Genomic DNA, 24,153 nt, shown 5'->3' with positions numbered 1-24,153 from the left:
CCGCCGGAGGAGACCCCTGCCCGCCGCCTTCCTCCTCCTCTTGCTTTGGGGCGCAGCCAGCGAGGCTGCCCGGCGCGAGTTGCAAGGTAAGGGAGAGCGGGGGGCGCCCGGTTGCAAATGCCAGGACCCCCCACCCAAATGCAAGAATTGGGGGGGTGGGAGATGATGATGCTTTCCCCCCGCCCCCCGGGCTCGGCTTGGCTCGGTTGGGGCGGCTGAGGATCCAGGAGGAGAAAGAAGAAGAGTTTTCTCCCCCATCGGGGGTGGGCTGGGGGGCGAGAGACCCCCACCCCTCGGTTGGAGGGGTAGGGGGTGGGCAGAAGCCGCTGCCCCCATCATGCAGGCGGAAAGACTGAGGCTGCCGCGGGGGGGTTTCTTTGCAAGCGTGGGGGGGGGAGGAGGGAAGGATTGGGGAGGGGGAGGTCGAGGAAGGGGAAGGGGGGGGTCTTGAACCAGCGAAAGGCAGGCTTAGCTTGAGCGCGGGGCGTTTGTAAAATCCATCTGTCTCCTCCTTTCTTTTTTCCTCCTTTTTTCCCCCTTCTTTCCTTCCCTCTCTCCGTCTTTCTTTCTCCTCCCTCCCTCCCTTTTTTCCATCTTTTTCCCTCCTTCCTTCCCTCCCTTCTTTCCTTCTTTCTTTCTTTCTCCTCTCTCCCTTCCATTCTTCCATGTCTTTTTCTTCCTTCCTCCTTTCCTTTCTTCCCTTCTTCCTTCTCACTCTCCCTCCCTATTCCTTCCTTCACTCCCTCTCTTTTCCTTCCTTCCTTCCCTTTCTCCTCTCTCCCTTCCATTCTTCCTTGTCTTTTTCTTCCTCCTTTCCTTGCTTCCCTTCTTCCTTCCTTCCCACTCTCCCTGCTTATTCCTTCCTTCCTTCTCTTTCTCCACTCTCCCTTCCATTCTTCCATGCCTTTTTCTTCCTTCCTTTCCTTCCTTCCCTTCTTCCTTCTGTCCCACCCTCCCTCCCTATTCCTTCCTTCTTCCCTCCCTCTTTTTCCTTCCTTCCTTCCCTTTCTCCTCTCTCTCTTCCATTCTTCCTTGTATTTTTCTTTCTCCTTTCCTTTCTTCCCTTCTCCTTTCCTTCCCACTCTCCCTCCCTATTCCTTCCTTCCTTCCTTCCTTCTCTTTCTCCACTCTCCCTTCCATTCTTCCATGTCTTTTTCTTCCTTCCTTTCCTTGCTTCCCTCTTTTTTCCACCCCCTTCCTCTCTCTTTCTCCTTCCTTCTGTCTCTTTCCCTCCCTTCTTCCTTCCTTCCCTTCCATTCTCCCATGTCTTTTTCTTCCTCCTTTCCTTCCCTCCTTTTTTCTCCCCCTTCCTCTCTCTTTCTCCTTCCTTCCATCTCTTTTCCTACCCTTCTTCCTTCCTTCCCTTCCATTCTCCTATGTCTTTTTCTTCCTCCTTTCCTTCCCTCCTTTTTTCTCCCCTTTCCTCTCTCTTTTTCCTTCCTTCAATCTCTTTTCCTTCCCTTCTTCCTTCCTTCCCTTCCATTCTCCCATGTCCTTTTCTTCCTCCTTTCCTTCCCTCCTTTTTTCTCCCCCTTCCTCTCTCTTTCTCCTTCCTTCCATCTCTTTTCCTTCCCTTCTTCCTTCCTTCCCTTCTCCATCCCTCCCTCCCTCCCTCTCCTTTCTCCTTTTTTTCTTCACTTTTATAACCTAACCCTGAACTTTCTCTGCCGATATTTTAACATTCAGGGATCCCGGGAAAAGAAAGGGGAATCCGCTTTTGTGGCATTTGAATACGGTAGCGATAATGATTTTCCCAGGAAGCCGAAAACTTAAGTTTTATTGGATCCTTTCTGGTGAAGTAGCAGAGAGATGTCCAACCATAAAAATAAATAAATAAAATAAAAATGAATTTTCATGTCCAGTTCAGAGGATGCTCATGGAGGGCTCCCCCTAGTGGGAGAAGGTGAAACCGCACCTGGTGTTAAAACTTCTGGCAGGAGAAACAGACAGGGCTGGTATCAGTTCGTAGCCAGCTGGTTTCAGAGTTTTCCAGCGTTTAAAAACGGATATTTTTAAAACCTCAGAGGCCCCGTTTGGCCATTTTTCTCCAAGAGCGTGCTTCTTAAAGCCCAACCTCAGCCAGGGTGTTTTTCCTTTCCTTTGTGGTACTTCAAGGCTGGGCTTGAAAAATCGATTTTTTTTTTCCTCTCTGAAATTAAAAAAAGCCCTTCATTCAAATAATTCAAGAAAATGTTTTTCTGGTGATGTCAAGGCCCCCAAAAAGAAAGAACACAAAATTTAGCCTATTGAGAGTCCCAATTTTTTTATTTTTTTTTAATCCTCTATTCAACCTTTTTTCCTTTGGAAGATGTCAAATTTAAGAATTTAAGAACGGCAGTGGGAAGACTTCCAGACGGGGGGTTGTGTAAATGACCTCTTAGGTTCCCTTTCCAACTCTGTTCTTCACAAAAACTCTGGATGTAAACTTGACTCTCTTTGCAACTGACTCCCCTATTTTTTTTCCCTTCCCTAGTCATTGACCTCCTGACCGTCACCGAACCTCGACATATGACCAACATTGCGAACAAAATCCGGACGGAGGTTTTATCTGTCCATGATATGTATCTTTTATCGACTTTTCACCTGCCCCCCAAACAAGGTGGGGCCCTTTTTGGTCTTTACTACAAGAAGGATAATAGCCGATGGTTTGAAGTCTCCGTGGTTGGCAAGACGAATAAAGGTGAGTGAGAAAGAAAGAAAGAAAGAAAGAAAGAAAGAAAGAGAGAGAGAGAGAGAGAGAGAGAGAGAGAAGGAAGGAAGGAAGGAAGGAAGGAAGGAAGGAAGGAAGGAAGGAAGGAAGGAAAGAAAGAAGGAAAGATGAAGGAAAGAAAAAAAGTTGAAGGAAAGGAAGATAGGAAGGAAGGAAGGATGAAAGGAAGAGAAAGAAAAGAGGAACGAGGATGGGAGGAAGAAAGGAAGGAAGACAGAAAGAAAGAGAAAGGAAGGATGAGAGGAGGAGAAAAGAAAGGGAGGAGGGAGGAAGGAAGAAAAAGACATGGAAGAATGGAAGGGAGAGGGGAGAAAGGGAAGGAAGGAAGGAAAAGAGAGAAAGAAGGAAGGAAAGAAAGAAAGGAGGGAAGGAAGGAAGGAAGAAAAGAAGTCAATTGGCTTTACTAAAATCTTGATTTTCATTTTTTTACTGTTTTACTCCTTTATTGGTTTATGTGCTTTGAGACAGTAAAAGACAGGGCCGCCCTATCAATCAAATTAATAGTCCTTGACTTATGACCACAGTTGAGCCCCCAATTTCTATGGCTCAACAAAGTAGTCCTCGTCTTATGACCACCATTGAGCCCATGATTTCTGTGGCTAAGCGAAACATTTGGTTAAGGGAGTCTTTCCCCCTTTTATGACCGTTCTTGCCACAGCTGTTAAGCGAATCCCTGCCACTCTTAACTTAGCCCCACGGTCGTTAAGTGAATCTGGCTTCCCCATTGACTTGGCTCGTCCGAAGGTCACAAAAGGGATCAGGTGACCCCCCGCAACCATCATAAATCAGTTGCCAAGTGTCTAAATTTTGATCCCGTGACCACAGGGATGTTCCAACTGTCGTAAATGTGAAAAATGTTCCTAAGTCTCTTTTTTCAGTGCCATCGTCACTTTGGTCACTAAATGAACGGTTGTAAGTCGAGGACTACCTGTAATAACGGAAAGGGGCCACTTCAAAGGAAATGCACCGAAAAGTGGGAGAGAATTCCCACCTGCAATCCAGTCTCCTCTCTCTCCCTGCGCACAGTTCTCATCCGATACTTACGTGCCGATGGGAAACTCCACTCGGTCAACCTGCAGAATTCCAACCTGTCGGATGGACGTAGCCACACGCTTCTCCTGCGGGTCAGCGGCCTGAAGGCCAGCAGCCTGTCCTTGGAGCTGTATGTGGATTGCAAGCTGCTGGACTCTCATACGGGGCTGCCCGAAATGGCATCGATTGACCAGGAAAAACCCGAAGCCGTCGAAGTGAGAACTGGACAGAAAACGTATCTTCGGATGCAGGTGAGAACACACCCTATCCTCTTACCACATTCGGTGCAGTCGAGCGTATAAATCCAGGCAGGGGGAAAAAAAGGATAAGTTCAACATCTCCGCGGTGAAAATCCAGTTCTTTTTAGAGGAAACTTCTATTTTACCCGGATTTTTTTTTTCCCCTAATCAAGCGTGCAGGCGGTGGGGAAAAGCACAAGCAGGATAGGTGTCTTTCCACCGATGGCTGTCCTTCCTCTCCTGATATTTTAGGGGTCTCTGGAATCGCTCAAACTGATCCTCGGAGGGTCCCTCAGCCGCGTGGGAGCCTTGAGCGAATGTCCGTTTCAAGAGGACGAATCCATGCAGAACACGGGTAAGGGTCAATCCAAAAAAAAGAGTCCCTCCTTGGGGTAGGATTTTCAAAAACCAGCAGGGCACTTAGTTTTCAATCAATCAATCAATCAATCAGTCAATCAATCAATCAGAATAGAGCTGGAAGGGACTTTGGAGGTCTTCTAGTCCAACCCCCTGTTTAAGTAGGAGATCCTATCCCATTTCAGACAAGTGGTTGTTCAGTCTTTTCTTTAAAACCTCCAGTGATGGAGTACCCACAACTTCTGGTGGCAAGTAGTTCCACTGATGAATTGTCCTAACTGTTAGGAAGTTTCTCCTTAATTCCAGGTTGCTTCTCTCCTTGATGAGTTTCCAGCCATTGCTTCTTGTCCTGCCTTCGGGGGTTTGGGGGAATAGGTGGACCCCCTCCTATTTGGGGGAGCCCCTCAAATATTGGAAGGCTGCTATCATGTCATCGCTACTCCTTCTTTTCATGAAACTACACATCCCCAATTCCTGCCACCGTTCTTCGTATGTTTTATCCTCCAGTCCTCTAATAATCTTTGTTGCTCTTCTCTGCACTCTTCCCAGAGTTGCAACATCTTTTTCAGTGATCGAATGACCTCTGTAGATGCCATATGCTAAGTAGATAGATAGATGATAGATAGATAGATAGATAGATAGATAGATAGAGATATAGATGAGAGAGAGAGAGAGAAAGAAAAGAAAGAAAGAAAAAAGGAAGGAAGAGGAAGGAAGGAAGGAAGAAAAAGAAGAAAAGAAAGAAAGAAGAAAGAAAGAAAGAAAGAAAGAAAGAAAGAAAGAAAGAAAGAAAGAAAGAAAGAAAACTGAGTAGAGGCCCAGACTTCTAACGGGGTCCGATTTTCGGCGAGTTCTTTGATTCTTTGAAAACTTGCTCTCATGTTTTTTATCGTCTTCCATCCCTTTCTCTCTCTCTCTGTCTCTCTCTTTTTTTCTTTTTCAGTATCCAACGTGATTAATTCTCTCTTTGGTGAGTTCAAATCAGAGCCGGCTGTTGCTTAATTCCTTCCTCCCAGAGAGCACTTTGGAGTGCTGGGTTTAGCATGGCGGAAACCACCACCCCCGAGCTATGGGGAAGTGGTAAGACAGAAGGGGTCTTGAGCTAGGTAAGAACGTGGTCGAAAAGCAGAATTAACAAGGGGTGGTTGTTGTTTTTTGTTGCACCTTGTGTGACAGGTGAGCAGACCAAGGCTCTTGTTCGGCAACTGACGCTTTTCAACCAAATTCTGATGGAACTCCAAGAGGACGTGAGAGATCAGGTACAATCGGAGGGTTAAGAAGAATGACACAAGGGGCCCTTGACTTACGACCACAAAACGAGCCCCAAAGGTCTGCTATTAAGCAAGACGCTTCTGAAGTCGGTTTTGCCCTTTTTACGACCTTCCTTGCCCCAGGCGTTAAGTGAATGGCCGCCGTTGTTAAGTTAGGAACCTGGTTGTTAAGCGAATCTGTCTTCCCCGTTGACTCGGCTCGTCAGCAGGTCGCAAAAGAGGATCACATCTCTCTCTCTCTCTCTCTCTCTCTCTCTCTCTCTCTCTCTCTCTCACACACACACACACACACACACACACACACACACACACACACACAGGGACACTGCGACCGTCATAAATATGAACCAGCTGGCCAGCCTCTGAATTTTGATCACGTGACCACGGAGACGCTGCAACGGTTGTGAGAAACGGTCCTAAGTCCCTTTTTTATTTTCAGGGCCGTTGTCCCTTCGAACGGTCACTAAGTGGAACGGTTGTAAGTCAGGGTGTCAACTCTGAAGCTGGCCTGACTGAGGCCATCTTTGAGGCTTCGGTGTTGCCACAATGGAGATGAGGGCTAGGGAGGAGGGAATAGAGATAGCTGGGGTTTTGTAGCCAAAACAAAATACTTTCCCCTGGGAACCAAGGACATTCTCGCACCTGGTCGGAGAGAGGAGGAGCGATGTTACCAAGCAACTAGACTGCACCATGATTGGACTATGTGACTGTTTGTTTGGGGCTCTCTGTGTATGTGTGTATGTTCCAGCATAACTCTGAAATGCCTTGAGCAATTTCAACCAAATTTGGTACACAGATGAGTTACTCTCTGGAAAGAAATACTGTGGGGGTAAGACACCCCTAACACCCCTCGGTGTGTGTGTGTGTGTCTCTGTGTGTGTTCCAGCATAACTCTGGAATGCCTGGGCCGCTGAAATGAAAAGGAATGAATTATATCTATAGTGTCAAATCACAGTACTTTTGACAGCGATAGTGTGCATTTTGGATTCAAGTTCTGTTAAGATACAGCCTGTTGTGCCTTAAAATGGCTTCTACTGTACAGCACAGTAGAGTTGCCATGGTAACGGTTTCACGGTACTCCACAAGGGGGCTCCCTCTGGTATACCTGGGCAACATCGGGTTATCAGCTAGTATCCAAATTCTGGTTAAATGGGGGCTTAGCGCAAACCAGCATCTTCCTTTCTGGACATCTCTAGCAGCTTGTGAGAATCCCTATTATTTTTTATGAGTGAGGATTAGGGTTTGATATATATATATATATATATTATATACATATATACTGTATATATATATATTTATATTTTTCCTTTCCAGGTCAAGGAAATGTCTTTAATACGGAACACCATTATGGAATGCCAAGTATGTGGTGAGTTGGACCGAGAGGGTGAGAAGATACGGCGGTCTTCCACCACGGAGGAGAAGTGGATCTTGCTACATTAAATGTCCTTAACATTCATTTTTCCGTCTCCCTTATAACCGTCCGTTTAATGACCGTTCGTATAGACGACGGTGCCGAAGGAAGGAAGGCCAACCCTTGAAGTTTGATAAGACTTTCTGAGGAATGGTTAATGCAGATAATCCTTAATTTAGCAACTGTTCATTTAGTGACTGTCCTGCCTGTTTAGTGACCGACTTTCTGCATGTTAAATATAATAACTGACAGGTTAACAGAGGGCTTCGGAGATTAGTTTTATTCTTGTGGGGATTATCTGTCAACGGCTTTTTTCATATACTAGTAGTCCTCGATTTACAACAGTTCGTTTAGTGGCCGAACAGCACTGGAAAAAGTGACTTAGGACCGTTTTTCACAGATACGACAGTTGTAGCGTCCCTGACCTCACGTGATCAAAATTCAAACGCTTGACAACTGACTCCTATTTATGACAATCATAGTGTCCCGACGGGGTAGGAGTGATGCGGTGGCCTAGAGGTGGAGCTCTCGTCTCACAATCAGGAGGCTGTGAGTTCAATCCTAGGTAGAGGCAGATATTTCTCTCTTTGGGCACAATGAGAATATTATCTGCTGAACAAAACTCCGCCCTGGCAACAGGAAAGGCATCCGGCCAGTAATCACTCAGCTAGCTCCATTCAGTTGCCCAGACTCCACCCCGCAAGAGAATTCATGGGGTTGTTAAATGATGATGATGATGACAGTGTCCCGGGGAGGGGTCACATTTTTTGTCTTTCTGACGAGTAAAGTCAGTGGGGGAGCCAGATTCGCTTAACAACCGTGGCAAAGAAAGTTTGTAAAATGGAGGAAAGCTCACTTAACAATTGTCTCGCTTTAGGAAGAGAGATTTTGAGTTCAATTGTGGTCGTAAGTCGAGGACTACCTATAAAGGAAAAAGCTTGGGAATCCGTGGCTTTTTGATAACTAGAACCTTGTCAGATCGTTGTCTCTTACCGTTCGGGTTATTATTCCAACCTGTGACAAATTGAAACCTTCCTTCCATTAGGGTTTCACGAACACCGGTCCCGTTGCAACCCGAACCCATGTTTCCCCAGAGTTGACTGCATGGAGACCTACGAATATCCGGGGTACCGTTGTGGGCCCTGTCCTCCTGGTTTTGAAGGCAACGGCACCCATTGCGCTGATATCAACGAGGTAAAAAGATTTTTGGCTCCTATGATTCGGTCTCAAAATCTCTTTTGATTTCAGATGAAAACAAATCTTCGCACCATCCGGGGGAAACCATCCTGTTGTTATATATAAATTGAACGCGCAGAAAGTCCACAAACGGTTTCCGATCTCTTCTAAACTTCTATAATCCATTGCCTCTACTCAACGCCGTTAATTTTGCAAAGCGCCATTCTACAATTCTGCCAATTGCAATACTACGTATATGTTCTGACTTAGGCATTCCCAAACCACGAAGCGGACTCCTGGTCCCGACAAAAATAACCCTTTTTATGAAGTGACTGTGAATTCCTCTCATTCATATTCAGCAAAGTCTTTCAAGGGTGAATTTCCAGTCACAGGCCTTTATCTGGCTTGGAGAGCTGCCAGGCCCGATATCTTCAAAACTTGTCAAGGAGTCTCAGAGAGTCACGAACCAATTAAGCGAACTAATTGCCTCCTGCAAACTCCACTCCCCTTTCGCTCCTCTTTTATTCCCTCTGGGAGGGGCCATTCACTGTCCACCTGTGGCCTTACTCCTGAGTTGACCCTTGTTCTTTAGCCATTCCTTTCGTCTGGCAACTCTGTGCATGCATACACTAGGAACAGGCTCCAGCTGTTCTTCTCCCTCACTGATGTCTGACTCCGAAGGCAGCTGACAACTGTCAAGGCGGCCCTGGCCCCCTCTCTGCCTCTGACGCAGAGCCTTCCCCAGACTCCAGGACTGGCCCAGGTTCCTCCCCAACCTCTTCACTGTCCGAATCTGCTACCAGATCCGCTGGCAGAACAGTATATTAAAGTACATGTAGATAGGTACACCTCATTCTTTTTTAATGTTTTTGACCTGATTGCAGTGTTTGTTTGCGAACCCGTGTTTTGCCGGCTCCAAGTGCCTCAACATCGCGCCCGGGTTTCGTTGCGAGCCATGTCCGCCCGGCTACAAAGGAAATCTCGTCACAGGAGTTGGGGCCGATTACGCCAAAGCCAGCAAACAAGTGAGTAACTTAAATTCCACCTTGTGTTTTTTCCTATTCCGACTCAAAACACAGCCCTTTGAGGTAGGACAGATTAAAAAAAAAAAAGAAGCCGTGGAAATTCCAGAACGTTCCTTTTCTGTAAGGTAGAATAACAGCAGCTTGAAATCTTTCTGGTTTTTCTGTCTATTTTATTTTGTTCTCGGTCTTACACAGGTAAATCAATCCTCAACTTAATGACCACAAAACTGAAGGCTGTGCCCGAGTGAGACATTGGTTAAGGGGGCTTTGCCCCATTTTACGACTTTTCTTGCCACCGTTGTTAAGCGCATCGCTGCCGTTGTTAAGTCCGTAACACGGTCGTTAAACGAAACTGGCTTTCCCCCCATTGACTTTGCTTGTCGGAATCACCTGATCCCAGGCTGGGAACCCTGCAACTGTCATAAGTACAAGTCAGTTTCCAAGCAACTAAATTTTCATCAACTGACGATGGGGATGCTGCAGGGGTGAAATGCTCCTGGATCGGATCGGATCGCCCGATCCGGTAGCGATTTTTCCCTGTGGTTCGGCGATCCGGTAGCGATCGCTGCCCGGGTGTCATGAAGTAATTTTTTTTACCTTCTGCGCATGCTCAGAAGGCCCATGCACTTCCGAACCGGTAAGGAAGGTAAGTAGATTTCACCCCTGGGCTGCTGCAACTGTCATAAGTGTGAAAACCGGTCATAGGTCACTTTTTCCACTGCTGTTGTTAACTTTGAAGTTAGTCACACAGTTGTTAAATGAGTTCAGCTTCCCCCTGGACTTTTTTTGTCAGGAGATTGCAAAAGGGGAACACAGTGTCGTCGTAACACGAGGATTGCTTGCGTTGTCCGCACCAAGGCTAACTTGACTAACTGATTTCTGTTTACCCCAGATTTGCACGGACGTCGATGAATGCAACGACGGGAACAACGGAGGTTGTGACCCCAATGCGATTTGCACCAACACGGTGGTGAGTAGCTCCGTCCAGAAAAAGCAGGAAGGGAGCTTACAAAAAATGTGTGGGTCCAGGAAGGAAGAAAATTCCACACAATTCCAATTTCGACCCCAGTCTGATAATATTCAATTCCATGCAGGAAAAAAACATTGGAAAATCCCATTTCAAACGGCTCGTACCAAATCTAAAATGAGAATCAAAGTCTCCGTGTAAACATCGGAATCAGCTAGATTTAAATGCAGGGCCCTTGTGTTTTTTTCTTTTTTAAAATATTTTTTATTTAATATACATAAAGATTCAGTAAATGGTGTATTGTCTGGGTCTTTTTACATATACATAAGAATAGAGGGACGCAGTGGCTCAGTGGGTAAGATGCTGAGCTTGTCGATCGAAAGGTCGGCAGTTCAGCGGTTCGAATCCCTAGTGCTGCGTAACGGGGTGAGCTCCTGTGACTCCCCCCCACTCACCCCCTTTTTCCCCCTTAGGGGTCTTTCAAATGTGGGCCGTGTAAATCCGGTTTTGTGGAGAAGGAGCCCGGCAACTGTACCCCCCAGAAGGCGTGTGAAAGTCCGAGTCACAATCCTTGTGACGTCAACGGATACTGCCTCTTCGAACGCAACGGTGATGTTTCTTGTTCGGTAAGAATTCTCGTATTCTTTCCTGAGGTTCGGGTGTGGAAGAGGCCGGTGGCTAGGTGGGAGGGGAAGGTAGACTGCTCTTAACGATGGAGGCTCTGTTTTCGAGCCCTTTGGAGGGTAGGAGGAGATGATGTATTCCTTCCGCATGTGCGGCCTTTCCCGAGGAAAATCGTTGTGTGATTTCAATCAGCCTCCTGAATAAAAAATCGTTTTGTGATTTCAATTGGCACCCTGAATAAAAATCATGTTTTATTTCAATCGGCACCCTGAATAAAAAATCATTTTGCAATTTTAATCGTCATCCTTAATAAAAAAAAATCATTTTGTGATTCCACTCTGCATCCTTAATACAACCATTTTGTGATTTCAGTCGCCCTCCTTAATAAAAATCGTTTTGTGATTTCAATTTGCACCCTGAATAAAAATCATTTTGTGATTTCATTCGGCACCCTTAATAAAAATCATTTTTTATTTCAATCAGCACCCTGAATAAAAATCATTTTGTGATTTCAATCAGCACCCTGAATAAAAATCATTTTGTGATTTCAATCAGCACCCTGAATAAAAATCACTTTGCGATTGTAATCGTCATCCTTAATAAAAAAAATCGTTTTGTGATTCCAACCTTCATCCTTAATTAAAAAAAAAAAACATTTGGTGATTTCAATCGGCCTCCTTAATAAAACGATTTTGCGATTTCTTTCTTTCTTTTTTCATGTTTTATTTGTTTTATTTATATAACATTCAATTCCCATCAAACAGTGTGTGATCTGGCTACGGTTATTTTTAAACAGTCATAATCCATATACAGTATTTGTTTTAGTATTCATCACCATAATATTAAACATATAATAATATAATAACAATAATAATTTACATCATCCTTCTTTGCGACTAGTGCAACGTGGGTTGGGCCGGCAATGGAAATGTGTGCGGGCGAGACACCGACATCGACGGTTATCCGGACGAGCCGTTGCCCTGCATCGACAATCACAAACATTGTTCACAGGTAAAACAGGAAACGGTGGCTCAGTGGCTAAGACGCTGAGCTTGTCGATCGAAAGGTCGGCAGTTCAGCGGTTCGAGTCCCTAGTGCTGCGTAACGGGGGGAGCTCCCGTGACTTGTCCCAGCTTCTGCCAACCTAGCAGTTCGAAAGCACGTAAAAAAAAAATGCAAGTAGAAAAATAGGTACCACCTTTGGTGGGAAGGGAACAGCGTTCCATGCGCCTTTGGCGTCGAGTCATGCCGGCCGCATGACCACGGAGACGTCTTCGGACAGCGCTGGCTCTTCGGCTTTGAAACGGAGATGAGCACCGCCCTCTAGAGTCAGGAATGAGTAGCACATATGTGCGAGGGAAACCTTTACGTTTACCTTAAAACAAGAAGCAACGGATGGAAACTAAATCAAGGAGAGAAGCAAGCTAGAACTAAGGAGGAATTTCCTGATAATTAGAACAATTTAGACTTGCCTCCAGAAGTTGTGGATGCTTCAATCATGGGAGGTTTTTAAGAATTAAAAGACAGCGATTTTGTCTGAAATGGTTTCCTGCTTGAGCAGAAGGCTGGACTACAAGACCTCCGAGGTCCCTCCCAGCTCTATTCTGATTCATTGATTTCAGCACCTTGGATAACGCCTCTACGCTTATTATTCTGTTATTTTAAACAATATACTTCAAAGGCTGGTTAATATTTTGTCCCGTATTTTTTTCTTTTTTTAGGACAACTGCCGGTTGACCCCTAACTCAGGACAGGAAGATGCAGATAATGACGGCATTGGTGATCAGTGCGATGATGACGCCGACGGTGACGGGATCAAGAATGTGGAGGTAACGCCAAAATTCAGCGTCCGAGAGCAACCCCATGTACTGGATGGGCAGCTGTCAAGCCAGCCCCACCTCATCCACAGAGACCTGGCTGGAAGTTTTTAGGCTTCTCAGACCCCCATAGAAAATAAAATGGGTTGGGGGACTGCGGATTTGTGGGGTGGGGGTGTTGGAAAGATGTTCCCCTGATTTTTGGCACACAAGGTAAAGGATTTGGGGCATTGATTGGTTTTAAGGCACGTACGGTGTAGGGTAGAATTGCCCCTTTGCCTTCTGGGAAATAGAGTTCGGTGTATCCTAAGGGTCTCTATCTTTGTCAACTTTAAGACTTACGGACTTCAACTCCCAGAATTCCCCAACCAGGTCTCCAACCTTGGTAGCTTTAAGTTCTGTGGACTTCAACTCCCAGAATTCCTCAGGCAAGTCTCCAACCTTGGCATTTTAAGACTTATGGACTTCAACTCCCAGAATTCCCCAACCTGGTTTCCAGCCTTGCCAACTTTAAGTCCTGTGGACTTCAACTCCCAGAATTCCACCACCACCATGGCTGACGGGAATTCTGGGAGTTGAAGTCCACAAGTCTTAAAGTAAGCCAAAGTTGGAGAATCCTGGCCTACCCCATCCTGGCCAGCCCACCATCTGCAAAGCAGCCATCACTCACAAGCATTGTCAAGTTCCTCTGATTTCAAGAGGGCAAAATCCAGGAATGATACAACGGCCGACGTTAAATGAGACTGTGAGACACGCACCCCTGTCTTATTCTACACAGGATAATTGTCGTCTCCTCCCCAACAAAGACCAGCAAAACTCGGATACCGATTCGTTCGGGGATGCTTGTGACAATTGCCCCAATGTTCCGAACAACGATCAAAAGGACACCGACCACAACGGGGAAGGGGATGCGTGCGACAACGACATTGATGGGGATGGTAAGACCATCGACGTCCAACAGCTCGAGGGAAGGGTTGATCCTGTAGCCATCCAAGGATTTAATCTTCCGTTGAGGGGGTCTTTGGTGCTCTCTGAGCTTGGTTGAGACACAAATCCCTCCTTCTCCTAGTACTGATGACATTATCTAGTCTGGTCATGAAATGTCTACAAGGAAATAAACATGCTTTCGGCCGGTCTAGGCCAGGCCGTGTGACACACAAAAAGCCAGAACGGTTTTCAGCCAAATAAACAGAGCTTTATTGCTACCATAAGCCCAGACCTCAGCACACGCCAAGCAACTACGTGTAGTACAAAGTCAGCGCTGGAAGCTTCCGCCTCCCAGCACCTTTTAAGGCCCTTAGCTAACCACCATCCGGTGCTCCCACCATCCTCCCCCTCTCAGCTGTTCAGTGGTGTTTGGCGTTCGACATCATTTTCAAATGGCCCGCCTGGCGCAGCTTCCCTGACAAGTGTCGGGCCGCCGTGATGTTCTCTGCCGTCACCCATGCACCACCGGGAACCGGAAGCTTCTGTGTGATTGCCCACCTATCACCAGCCGCCTAGTCCGTCATCCTTCGGTCCCGAGCGGAGTCGCCAGCTGCTCTGCCCGCTCCCCCACAGGAATGTCGAGCTCCGGACTGGGGTTCGACACATGCTCAGAGAACACCAACGATCCCACAGTTCTCCTCTTCCTCCTCTGCCGCCGTCACCAGAAACCCCACTCCCTACTAGCACTGATGATGTTACTTAGTTGGGCAAAGAAACATTTTCAAGGAAACCACCAAACTCGGAGAGCACCAGGGAGCCCCTAGTACTTCTCCAAAGTCACTTTTTTTCAGTGCCATTGTAACATTGGTCACTAAATGAATGGTTTAAGTCAAGGGGTGCACCCAAATAAACTTGATGTCAGGATTCGGTGTCGTCTCAAATAAATTGCATTTCAAACAAATAGTCCTTGATCAAAACCTTTCATTTATTAAGCACGACCATTGGAACTCCGATTCAGCTGCAGCCAACACTGACCTCCTGGTCCAAACCCTCCCCTTCCTTTTCTCACTGCTCTACGTCTCATTGGCCATCTTCCAAGTCACTCTGCTGCTGTCTACTACTTCAGCTCAAAGGAATTTCCCCCCTCCCAACCCATCTCCTAGGGGATAGTATCTCCAGGGAAAATAAGTAGGTGAAAAGTCAAACGTCCTCTTGCCAGATGCCCCCACCTTCTCCTTCTTATGTCAGCGCTGGAATGATTGCAGCTTGGAGTGCTGACACTTGACTGGTTGATTGATTCAGTTGACCAACCCAACAGACTCTGGGTGGTGTACTAGGCTGGAAAAATGTACTTTCCTTGCGGGAAAATTCGAAAGCTTCGATTTGTAAATTTTCATGGAAGCAAAGTACACGTGTAGAGTTTGCTATGAGCAAGGAAAACGATGTCGAAAAAGACTCGGACACTGGGAAACCGAAGAGGAAGAAGCTTTGCTAACTTTTGTTTTCCGTCTCTAGGGATTCCCAACGGGCTGGACAATTGTCCGAAGGTACCCAACCCACTGCAGACTGACCGTGATGAAGATGGCGTTGGGGACGCTTGCGACAGCTGTCCAGAACTCAGCAATCCAACTCAGGTTTGATCCTCCAGGAAGTTACGAAACGAATTGGGGGGAATTTGGGGTGTTGTAAAATTCCATGAAACCTGGGGATCCTCAAATGCCGGCCCTCTCCCAAATGCTACACCATGCTTGTTCACCTGACATCCCGGTCTCTTTCAGACAGACATGGACAGTGATCTGGTGGGAGACGCTTGCGACACGAATGAGGACAGGTAACAACAAACCAAATTCCGAAGCTTGAAAAAAAATGCAAATCCCATTTTAAAAAGAGACTCTCTCCCTTCCAGATGACAAGCTATGATAAAACTAGGTTCGAGGTGGGTGGGTTGTGTCAAGGTTTTGACGGCCTATAAACCAGCATTTGACTGGAAACACAACGTTATCAGAAAGGATGGACGACCAAACATTGTGGCTTGGAAACATTGGAAAGGAACTTGGTGAGGAAAAAGTTAAATGGAGAGAGGATGAATGCTCTCAAGTCTTCATCAAGGCGCATGGGATTTGTAGTCCTAAACCTCTGCAGGACACCAGACTGCTCTTATGACAGAGGTCATAAAAATACCGCTGTTTTAGGTATACAGGTGTAACCGCAATTGAACCCAAAATTTCTGTGGCACATTGGTTAAGTGAGTTTCCCCCACTCCCATTTTACAACCATTCTTGCCACAGTTGTTTGGTGAATCGCTGTTGTTAAGTTACTAACATAGTGAAATCAATCATGGTCATAAGTCAAGGACTATCTCTCTATATATATATATATTAAAATATTTTAAAACTGGGTGGAGGAGGCTTGTTGAACTCACGCCACTTCCCCCTTGTCTCCGCCAGAGACGGCGATGGTCACCAAGACTCCAAAGACAATTGTGCGGAAATTCCTAATAGCTCGCAGCTGGATTCAGATAACGACGGGCAAGGCGATGACTGTGATAACGACGATGATAACGACGGGATCCCCGACTACCTGCCTCCTGGCCCTGACAACTGCCGCCTGATTGCTAATCCCAACCAGAAAGACGTTGACGGTAACTGTCTTTGTGGGAAACAGAGATGAGCACCGCTCCCTAGAGTCGGGAACGACTAGCACGAGGGGAACCTTTACCTTTACCTAAATAAACGGGTAACTGGGAGAGAACTCGCCATCTTCGTTTCTTTGTTCGGGCCGAGTTTACCTGAGTGACACTTTTGGCGAATGAGTTCACCCGTGTTTTATGGATCTGTGTAGGCAACGGCGTGGGAGACGCCTGCGAGGAGGATTTCGACAACGATACGGTGGCCGATCCGATGGACGTGTGTCCGGAGAGTTCAGAAGTGACGTTGACCGACTTCCGGGCTTACCAGACGGTCATCTTGGACCCTGAGGGAGATGCTCAAATCGACCCCAACTGGGTTGTCCTTAACCAGGTACAAGGAGAAGAAAAATGGAAGATCATTCATCGGGCAACCCATTCTGAAGTTGCTGAGATGTCCACAGAGTTGTAGAGTCTCTTAAAACATGTCTTCCTAATCGTTGAATTTTATTTTCAGGGTATGGAAATTGTCCAAACCATGAACAGCGATCCAGGCTTGGCTGTAGGTAAGCAGACTGATGTTAGCTTGTTTGTTTTGGATTGCGCTTTCATGGTTTAGATCCCCAAAATGTCCTTAGACAATTTGACAAAAGACAATTTGGCAAATAGCGACGGTTTTGCAGTTACGACGGCGCTGAACGAGTAACTTTGCAACCGGTCGACCTTTGCAGGTCTATAAAACAGAAGGAAAATCACACACAGTTGTGGTTTGAATAGTGAATAGTAAAATATTTGGGCAAATAACGGCCAGATTGCTGGTCCCAATTGCCACTAAATGAGGACAGCCTGTAATGCATCCCTTGTTGATTGCGAAAGTGAAAGTAAATAACAATTCCAGCTCATCTCTTTCACTCCTGACCCCTGGTCCGAATTGTCACTAAATGAGGACCTCCAATAATGCATTCCTTGGCCAATTGTGAAAGTGAAAGTAAATAATGATTCCAGCTCCTCCCTTTCATTCCTGACCCTTGGGTCCCAACTGTCACTAAACGAGGACTGCCTAAAACACATTCCTTGGCCAATTGTGAAACCGAAAGTGAAAGTAACTAACGATTCCAGCTCTTCTCTTTGGTTCCTGACCCCCCCCACTGAATGTTTACCCCCCTTTCATTCCCGACCCCCTTAACCTTACTCCTGACTCCGTGGGGCAGGATACACGGCATTCAACGGGGTGGATTTTGAAGGCACTTTCCACGTCAACACCGTGACCGATGACGATTACGCCGGCTTTATCTTCGCCTACCAAGACAGCGCCAGTTTTTACGTGGTCATGTGGAAACAAACCGAACAGACCTACTGGCAGGCCACGCCTTTCCGGGCCGTGGCTGAGCCCAGCCTGCAGCTCAAGGTGAGCGACACTGTGACCGTCATAAGTATGATCACATGACCGGGGGATGCGGCAACGATCGTAAGTGTGAAAAAGGATCATACGTCACGTTGAATTTACGCATCCTAAATCTGCAAAAGTTGGAAAGATGGGGAAGAAAAAAAATAATGTGTTTTTCTCTCGGCTAAATCGATCCTTCGAATGCAAATATTGTTGGTTTTTCTCGTCCCGCCAGGCGGTAAAATCGGAAACGGGGCCCGGTGAATATCTGCGCAATGCCTTGTGGCACACGGGCCACACGCCAGGCCACGTCAAGCTGCTGTGGAAGGACCCTCGCAACGTGGGGTGGAAGGATAAAACCTCGTATCGTTGGCGTCTCTTGCACAGACCCCAAGTGGGGTACATCCGGTGAGAATAATTCTGGTTTTAATTTGCAGTTCCTCACTCTACAGCAGCCAGACTGCACGCAGCAATATTCCCCCCCAAAAAAACAGAACAAAAGCATGGTTTTCGTTTAGTGTCCAGCACAGGTGAGTCTAATGGAGTTTTCCAAGCCCACTTAATGGCCAAACATTCCTTCTCCCTCCAGAAAACTCCAATTCATGGTTAAATGTTTCTTCTGCATCCAGAAAACCCCAATTCATGGTTAAATGTTTCTTTTGCATTCAGAAAACCCCAATTCATGGTTAAATGTTTCTTTTGCATTCAGAAAACCCCAATTCATGGTTAAATGTTTCTTACGCATCCTCAAAACCCCAATTCATGGTTAAATGTTTCTTACGCATCCAGAAAAACCCAATTCATGGCCAAGCATTCCTTTTCCATCCAGAAAACCCCTATTCATAGTTAAATGTTTCTTCAGCATCCTCAAAACCCCAATTCAGGGACAAACATTCCTTTTCCATCCAGAAAACGCCCAATTCACAGCTAAATTGGAGGAAAAAAGGAATAAAGGGAACCCCCAATTCGTAGCCAAATGTTCCTTTTGCATCCAGAAAACCCCCATTCATGGTTAAATCTTTCTTATGCATCCAGAAAACCCCAATTCATGGTTAAATGTATCTTTTGCATCCAGAAAGCCCCAATTCATGGTTAAATCTTTCTTATGCATCCAGAAAACCCCAATTCATGGTTAAATGTATCTTTCGCATCCAGAAAACCCCAATTCATGGTTAAATGTATCTTTTGCATCCAGAAAACCCCAATTCATGGTTAAATGTTTCTTATGCATCCAGAAAACCCCAATTCATGATTAAATGTTCCTTTTGCATCCAGAAAACCCCAATTCATGGTTAAATGTATCTTTTGCATCCAGAAAACCCCAATTCATGGTTAAATGTTTCTTATGCATCCAGAAGACCCCAATTCATGGTTAAATGTATCTTTTGCATCCAGAAAACCCCAATTCATGGTTAAATCTTTCTTATGCATCCAGAAAACCCCAATTCATGATTAAACGTTCCTTTTGCATCCAGGAAACCCCAATTCATAACTAAATGTTCCTTCTGTATCCCAAAAAAACCCCCCAATTAATGCCTAAACGTTCCTTTTGCATCCAGAAAACCCCCAATCCGTGGCGAAGTCTTATTCGGAGGCAAGCAAACCCAATTAAAATTTACAAAGGCCATAAAACGAGTTTACTTTTTTGTTTGAGAAGCGCGGAGCGGAAAGCCAGAGACGCCCCCCCCGCACCCCCCCCAAAGATATCCCCGCCAGCCACTTCCGAGTTTTCACTTCCAAGTTGGCACCGAACCGGGCTGTGTTCCCTCTTTAAACCCAGGCTGGTCCCACCGTCCACAATTTTTTGGTCTGTGTGTGTGTTTGTGGCGCACGAGAGCCTCTCCGTCTCTCGTTCTCACACCCACCCTTTGCTCTCTTCCCACAAACCCCCCCCTCCCAATCCGCCCCACATCCACAGGGGCCCCCCGAGGCATTGTCTAAGTTGTCATAGCAATCCCATGCGGCCTGGGAATGCGCTAATGCGCTCCGAAGCCGGACAATGCGAGAAAGGTCAAAGCAGGGCAGGCAAACGAGAAAAAAAGGAAGAATGAACAGGGCTGGGAATTTGGACCCCCTCCCCGTGTGGGGGAGAGAGAGAGAGAGAGGGAGGGAGGGAGGGGAGAAGGAAGAGGAGTGTTGAAGTTCCGACAACGCCCCCCCCCCCTCGAGAAAGCGCCCTGCAGAATGCTTCTCGATGCCCCCTTTTTCCAAAATAAAACGGAATTAAAATTGATCCTGGGCCTGATTTCGAAGTGAAATTAGTAGCTGGATTCAAAATGGTTGGTTGGTTTTTGTTTGGTGCCCTAGAGCAGGCGAGACCCTTGTGGTTTTCTAACCACAATTGATGGCTAAATGTTTCTTCTGTATCCCCCCCCAACCTCAATTGATGGACAAACATTCCTTCTGCATCCCCCAAACCTCAATTGATGGCTAAGGGTTTATTCTGCATCCAGAAAACCCCAATTAATGACTAAATGTTTCTTCTGCATCCCTAAACCCCAATTGATGTCTAAATGTTCCTTCTGCATCCCCCAAACCCCAATTGAAGGCTAATGGTTTATTCTGCATCCAGAAAACCCCAATTAATGGCTAAATGTTTCTTCTGCATCCCCCAAACCCCAATTGATGGCTAATGGTTTATTCTGCATCCAGAAAACCCCAATTAATGGCTAAATGTTTCTTCTGCATCCCCAAACCCCAATTGATCGCTAAATGTTCCTTCTGCATCCCCCAAACCCCAATTGATGGCTAATGGTTTATTCTGCATCCAGAAAACCCCAATTAATGACTAAATGTTCCTTCTGCATCCCCCAAACCCCAATTGATGGCTAATGGTTTGTTCTACATCCAGAAAGCCCCAATTAATGACTAAATGTTTCTTCTGCCTCTCCCAAACCCCAATTGATGGCTAAATGTTTCTTCTGCATCCCCAAACCCCAATTGATGGCTAAGTGTTGTTCCTTCTGCATCGGGCGCTCGACAGAAGCATCCTAAGCATTGCCTTCCTTCCCGTTTCTGCTTCTGTCCGTCCCCCGTTCCCCCCCCCCCCGCTCTCTCACCTCCTTCAACCCCCTTCCCAGGGTGCTGCTCTACGAAGGACCCCAGCTTGTAGCCGACTCCGGGGTGGTCATCGACACCACGATGCGGGGAGGGCGCCTGGGCGTCTTCTGTTTTTCTCAAGAGAACATCATTTGGTCCAACCTGCAATATCGGTGCAACGGTGAGCAGTTCGGCGCGAATCAGCCGGGTTTGGAGACCTTCCAGTGGGGGGTGGGTGGGTGGGCTAGATGACCTCGCGGGTCCCTTCCGGCCCTTTTCAATTCCAAGAGCCTCTCTTGAGCCGCGGTTGGGACTGGGTGAACTTGCAAGTCGTCTTCTTCCGTTGTAGGATCCTGTCACGTTAATGGTTTCTCTCACAGGAGAGGGTTGGACTGGATGACCTCTAGGTTCCCTTCCGGCCCTTGCATGCTAGGCTCCTTCCACTGCAACTGTGAGAGATAGGATGGGCACGTCTGGCTTTGGGGCAACAGATCCCAAAATACGATACAGGTGCCCCTCATTCATTTAGTAACCGTTCAAAATGACAACAACACCAGTGAAAGTGACTTATGACCATATTTCACACTTAACGACCATTGCAACATTCCCCAGGGTCACGTGACCGAACTCCAGAGGCTTGGCAACCGGTTCGCATTTATGACAATTGCAGCGTCCCGGCGGGGTTACGTGATTCCCTTTTGCGACCTTCCAACGAACCAAGTCAATGGGGAAGCCAAATTCACTTAACGCGTCAGTGAATGATGGGAGCGATTCATTTAACAACGGCGTCCAGGAAGGTCGTAAAACGGAGGCGAAACTCCCCCTGAACAAACTCCCTGAACTCCCTGAACAAACTCCCTGTGGCCCCGCTCAGCCACAGACATTTGGGTCTCCGTTGCGGCCGTAAATCGAGAAGTACCTGTATAACGTCCACAATTAACCAGTGGAACAGCTTGCCACCGGAAGTTGTGGGCTCTCCCATCACTGGAGGTTTTTAAGAAAGACCCTGGACAGTCCCTTATCTGAAATGTTAGAGGTTCTGCTTGGGGGTTGGACTAGAAGACCTCCAAGGTCCCTCCCGGCTCTATTCTATTCTATTTTCTGCCTCCATCATCAAAATTACTCCATTTTTCTCTCTCTTTCTAGATACGGTCCCCGTCGACTTCGAACCGTACCGGCGGATTTTACTAGAACAACCTTAAAAAACACGAAATGTTGCCCCCCCCCAAGGATTTTGGGGGGGGGGCGGAATCTCTCACCCTCAGTGATCCACCCGTTTGGAGAGCCATTCAATTCTATGCTGGATTGAATAAAAAAAAAAACACCTTCAAATCAGCCGCGCTTTGTGCGTGATTGCAAAGGGTGCAGAAGTCCCAAAGGCAGCGCACGACACAGCTTTGGGGTTGTTTAGAAATTCGATTTGGGGTTAACAAGATTAACAAGAGTTGGAAGGGATCTAGTCCAACCCCGCTCGAGCACCATTTCTGACAAGTGGCAGTCTTTTCTTCTTCTTCTTAGCGGCAACAGCCATCCTTCCCTCCAGCCGTAAAATCTTTTTCTTTTTTTTAAAAAAAAATATCTGTACCGTGTCGTATTTTGGGGACTCGTAAAATAAATGAATTTTTTAATAGGAGAAGTTAAAAAATGGCTTTGGGGCGGCCACGTCGAATAGAAGTTGGGATTTCGAGATGTCTTTCCCAAACTGGTGGTTTTTAAGGGGCGAGGGGTGCGGTCTTCTTCGCAAGACCCCCAAATTTCTAACCTTAAGGTAAAGGTTCCCCACGCACATATGTGCTAGTCGTTCCTGACTCTAGGGGGCGCTGCTCATCTCCGTTTCAAAGCCGAAGAGCCAGCGCTGTCCGAAGACATCTCCGTGGTCATGTGGCCGGCATGACTCAACGCCGTAGGCGCACGGAACGCAGTTCCCTTCCCACCAAAGGGGGTCCCTGTTTTTTTTAAAAAAGCATTTTTTACCTGCTTTCGAACTGCTAGGTTGGCAGAAGCTGGGACAAGTCACGGGAGCTCACCCCATTACGCAGCGCTTGGGACTCGAACCGCTGAACTGCCGACCTTTCGATCGACAAGCTCAGCGTCTTAGCTACTGCGTCCCTTTTAACCTTTAGATACCCCCAAAATATGTTTCCTTGCTGCTTGCAAATCTAATTTTGGGATTTTGGGAGGCTTAAGGAAGTTTTCCTTCTCCAGTTCAAGAATTCAGATCGATAGATTTGAATCGGAAATGTAATTAGGGATTTTATCTGCATTTCGCATCTGGGTTTGGAAGCCATTTTGGATCTGTGAAGAGAACGTGCTACATAATCAAAAATCTCTTGAATTTTGCTTGAGGGCCCCCCTGCTTTCAAATCTAGGGGGTTACAGGCAGTCCTTGACTTACAACAGTTCATTTAGTGACCATTTGAAGTGACAATGGCCCACTTAACAACGGCGGCAAGAAAGGCCTGTAAAATACCGAACGACATAAATTTGGGGCTCCGCTGTGGCTCTTTACACCTGTATGCAAATCGAGGCGAGATCGTTAATTTTGTGAAGCTGCCGCGAAATGAAATTAATTCTTGTCGTTGGCCTGAAACCGACCGATCCCCTTCCGTCAAAGCCACGTGAAGCGGGAAGCCGGATTCGTTTTAACAACCGTGTCGCCGACTTCACGCCTGCAAGTGATTCGCTTAACAACCAGGACAAGAAAGGACACAAAAATGGGACGAAAACCAAAACAAATCACTAAACCAACATCTCTCTTAGCAGCGTAAATTTTGGGCACAATTGGGGGCCGTAAGTCGAGGACTTCTTGTACAAGCAGAGTGAAACGAGCTGGGGAAACCCTCCCTCCCTTCCCCAATTGAATCCAATTCTGGCTAGTTCTCAGACACAACTTGCTGACCGTCTCCTGATTCTCGGCATCCAGCTGTCCAGCCGTGCAAAAGTCCCACCTGAGGGTAGCCTCCAGGTGTGAAGCAGGCCTCTCAGGTATGTGGGCCACTGTCAGGTTAGGTGGTGAATCCAGAACAGGGGAAGGCCAGGACAAGTGCAATATTAGCGGCCTGAAAAATCACAACATTGCACTCCGTCCCAACCCTGCCCCGAAGCCGGAAAACCAGAGTCTCGCTCGGGACTCGCTCGGTGCCAACGCCACAACTCTGCAAAGTGAAAAAAAGTTTGCAAAGTTTACCTGCCCGGCTTCGAAACCCACCCACCCACCTCTTCCCCACACCCACCACCACGAGCTCCCGTCAGATTCCTGAACTACCCCCGGGTGCCCGGGAGTTGGCAAGTTGGTTCAATAATCCTCCGCTTGAGCAACCACGACGTTGCTGTGGAGATATGTGTCCCGGCAACGCTCAAGTGAATGCCACGCTCGCAGGCGGCAAGGAGTCTCAGGGAGAGAGGGGGGCGCAGTAGCCCTCTCATTCATGCCAGAAGGCCTACCAGGGGTGGTGCCCACCTCCCCGGGGCCGAGCGGGCGATGCCCAGCTTTGCAAAACAGCTGTTTTGTATGGCATTTGACACCTGTTGCAAAGAAAATCTTC

At 46.9% G+C, this 24,153-nt stretch overlaps 1 protein-coding gene across 1 annotated transcript; it reads left to right on the top strand.

The window, feature by feature from the left end:
• Window positions 1-22,134, top strand: THBS3 (thrombospondin 3). The gene is made up of 23 exons (XM_070951570.1): window positions 1-86; window positions 2,474-2,680; window positions 3,737-3,993; window positions 4,234-4,336; window positions 5,282-5,308; window positions 5,515-5,597; window positions 6,924-6,975; window positions 8,066-8,214; window positions 9,081-9,221; window positions 10,114-10,191; window positions 10,662-10,814; window positions 11,713-11,823; window positions 12,534-12,641; window positions 13,408-13,567; window positions 15,072-15,190; window positions 15,335-15,387; window positions 16,004-16,197; window positions 16,398-16,576; window positions 16,700-16,748; window positions 17,394-17,590; window positions 17,805-17,977; window positions 20,650-20,789; window positions 21,755-22,134. Exons 2-23 carry the CDS (start codon window positions 2,509-2,511, stop codon window positions 21,808-21,810), a joined length of 2,754 nt encoding a protein of 917 aa, XP_070807671.1. The 5' UTR covers window positions 1-86; window positions 2,474-2,508; the 3' UTR covers window positions 21,811-22,134.
• Window positions 22,135-24,153: the final 2,019 nt, after the last annotated feature.

This window comes from Pituophis catenifer, unplaced genomic scaffold (assembly GCF_029215685.1).
Source record: "Pituophis catenifer annectens isolate HBS135680 unplaced genomic scaffold, rPitCat1.0.hap2 SCAF_10, whole genome shotgun sequence".
In the NCBI taxonomy this organism is placed as follows: domain Eukaryota; kingdom Metazoa; phylum Chordata; class Lepidosauria; order Squamata; family Colubridae; genus Pituophis; species Pituophis catenifer.
The sequence above is the reverse complement of the archived record's forward strand: the minus strand, read 5'-3'. Positions and strand labels throughout refer to the sequence as shown.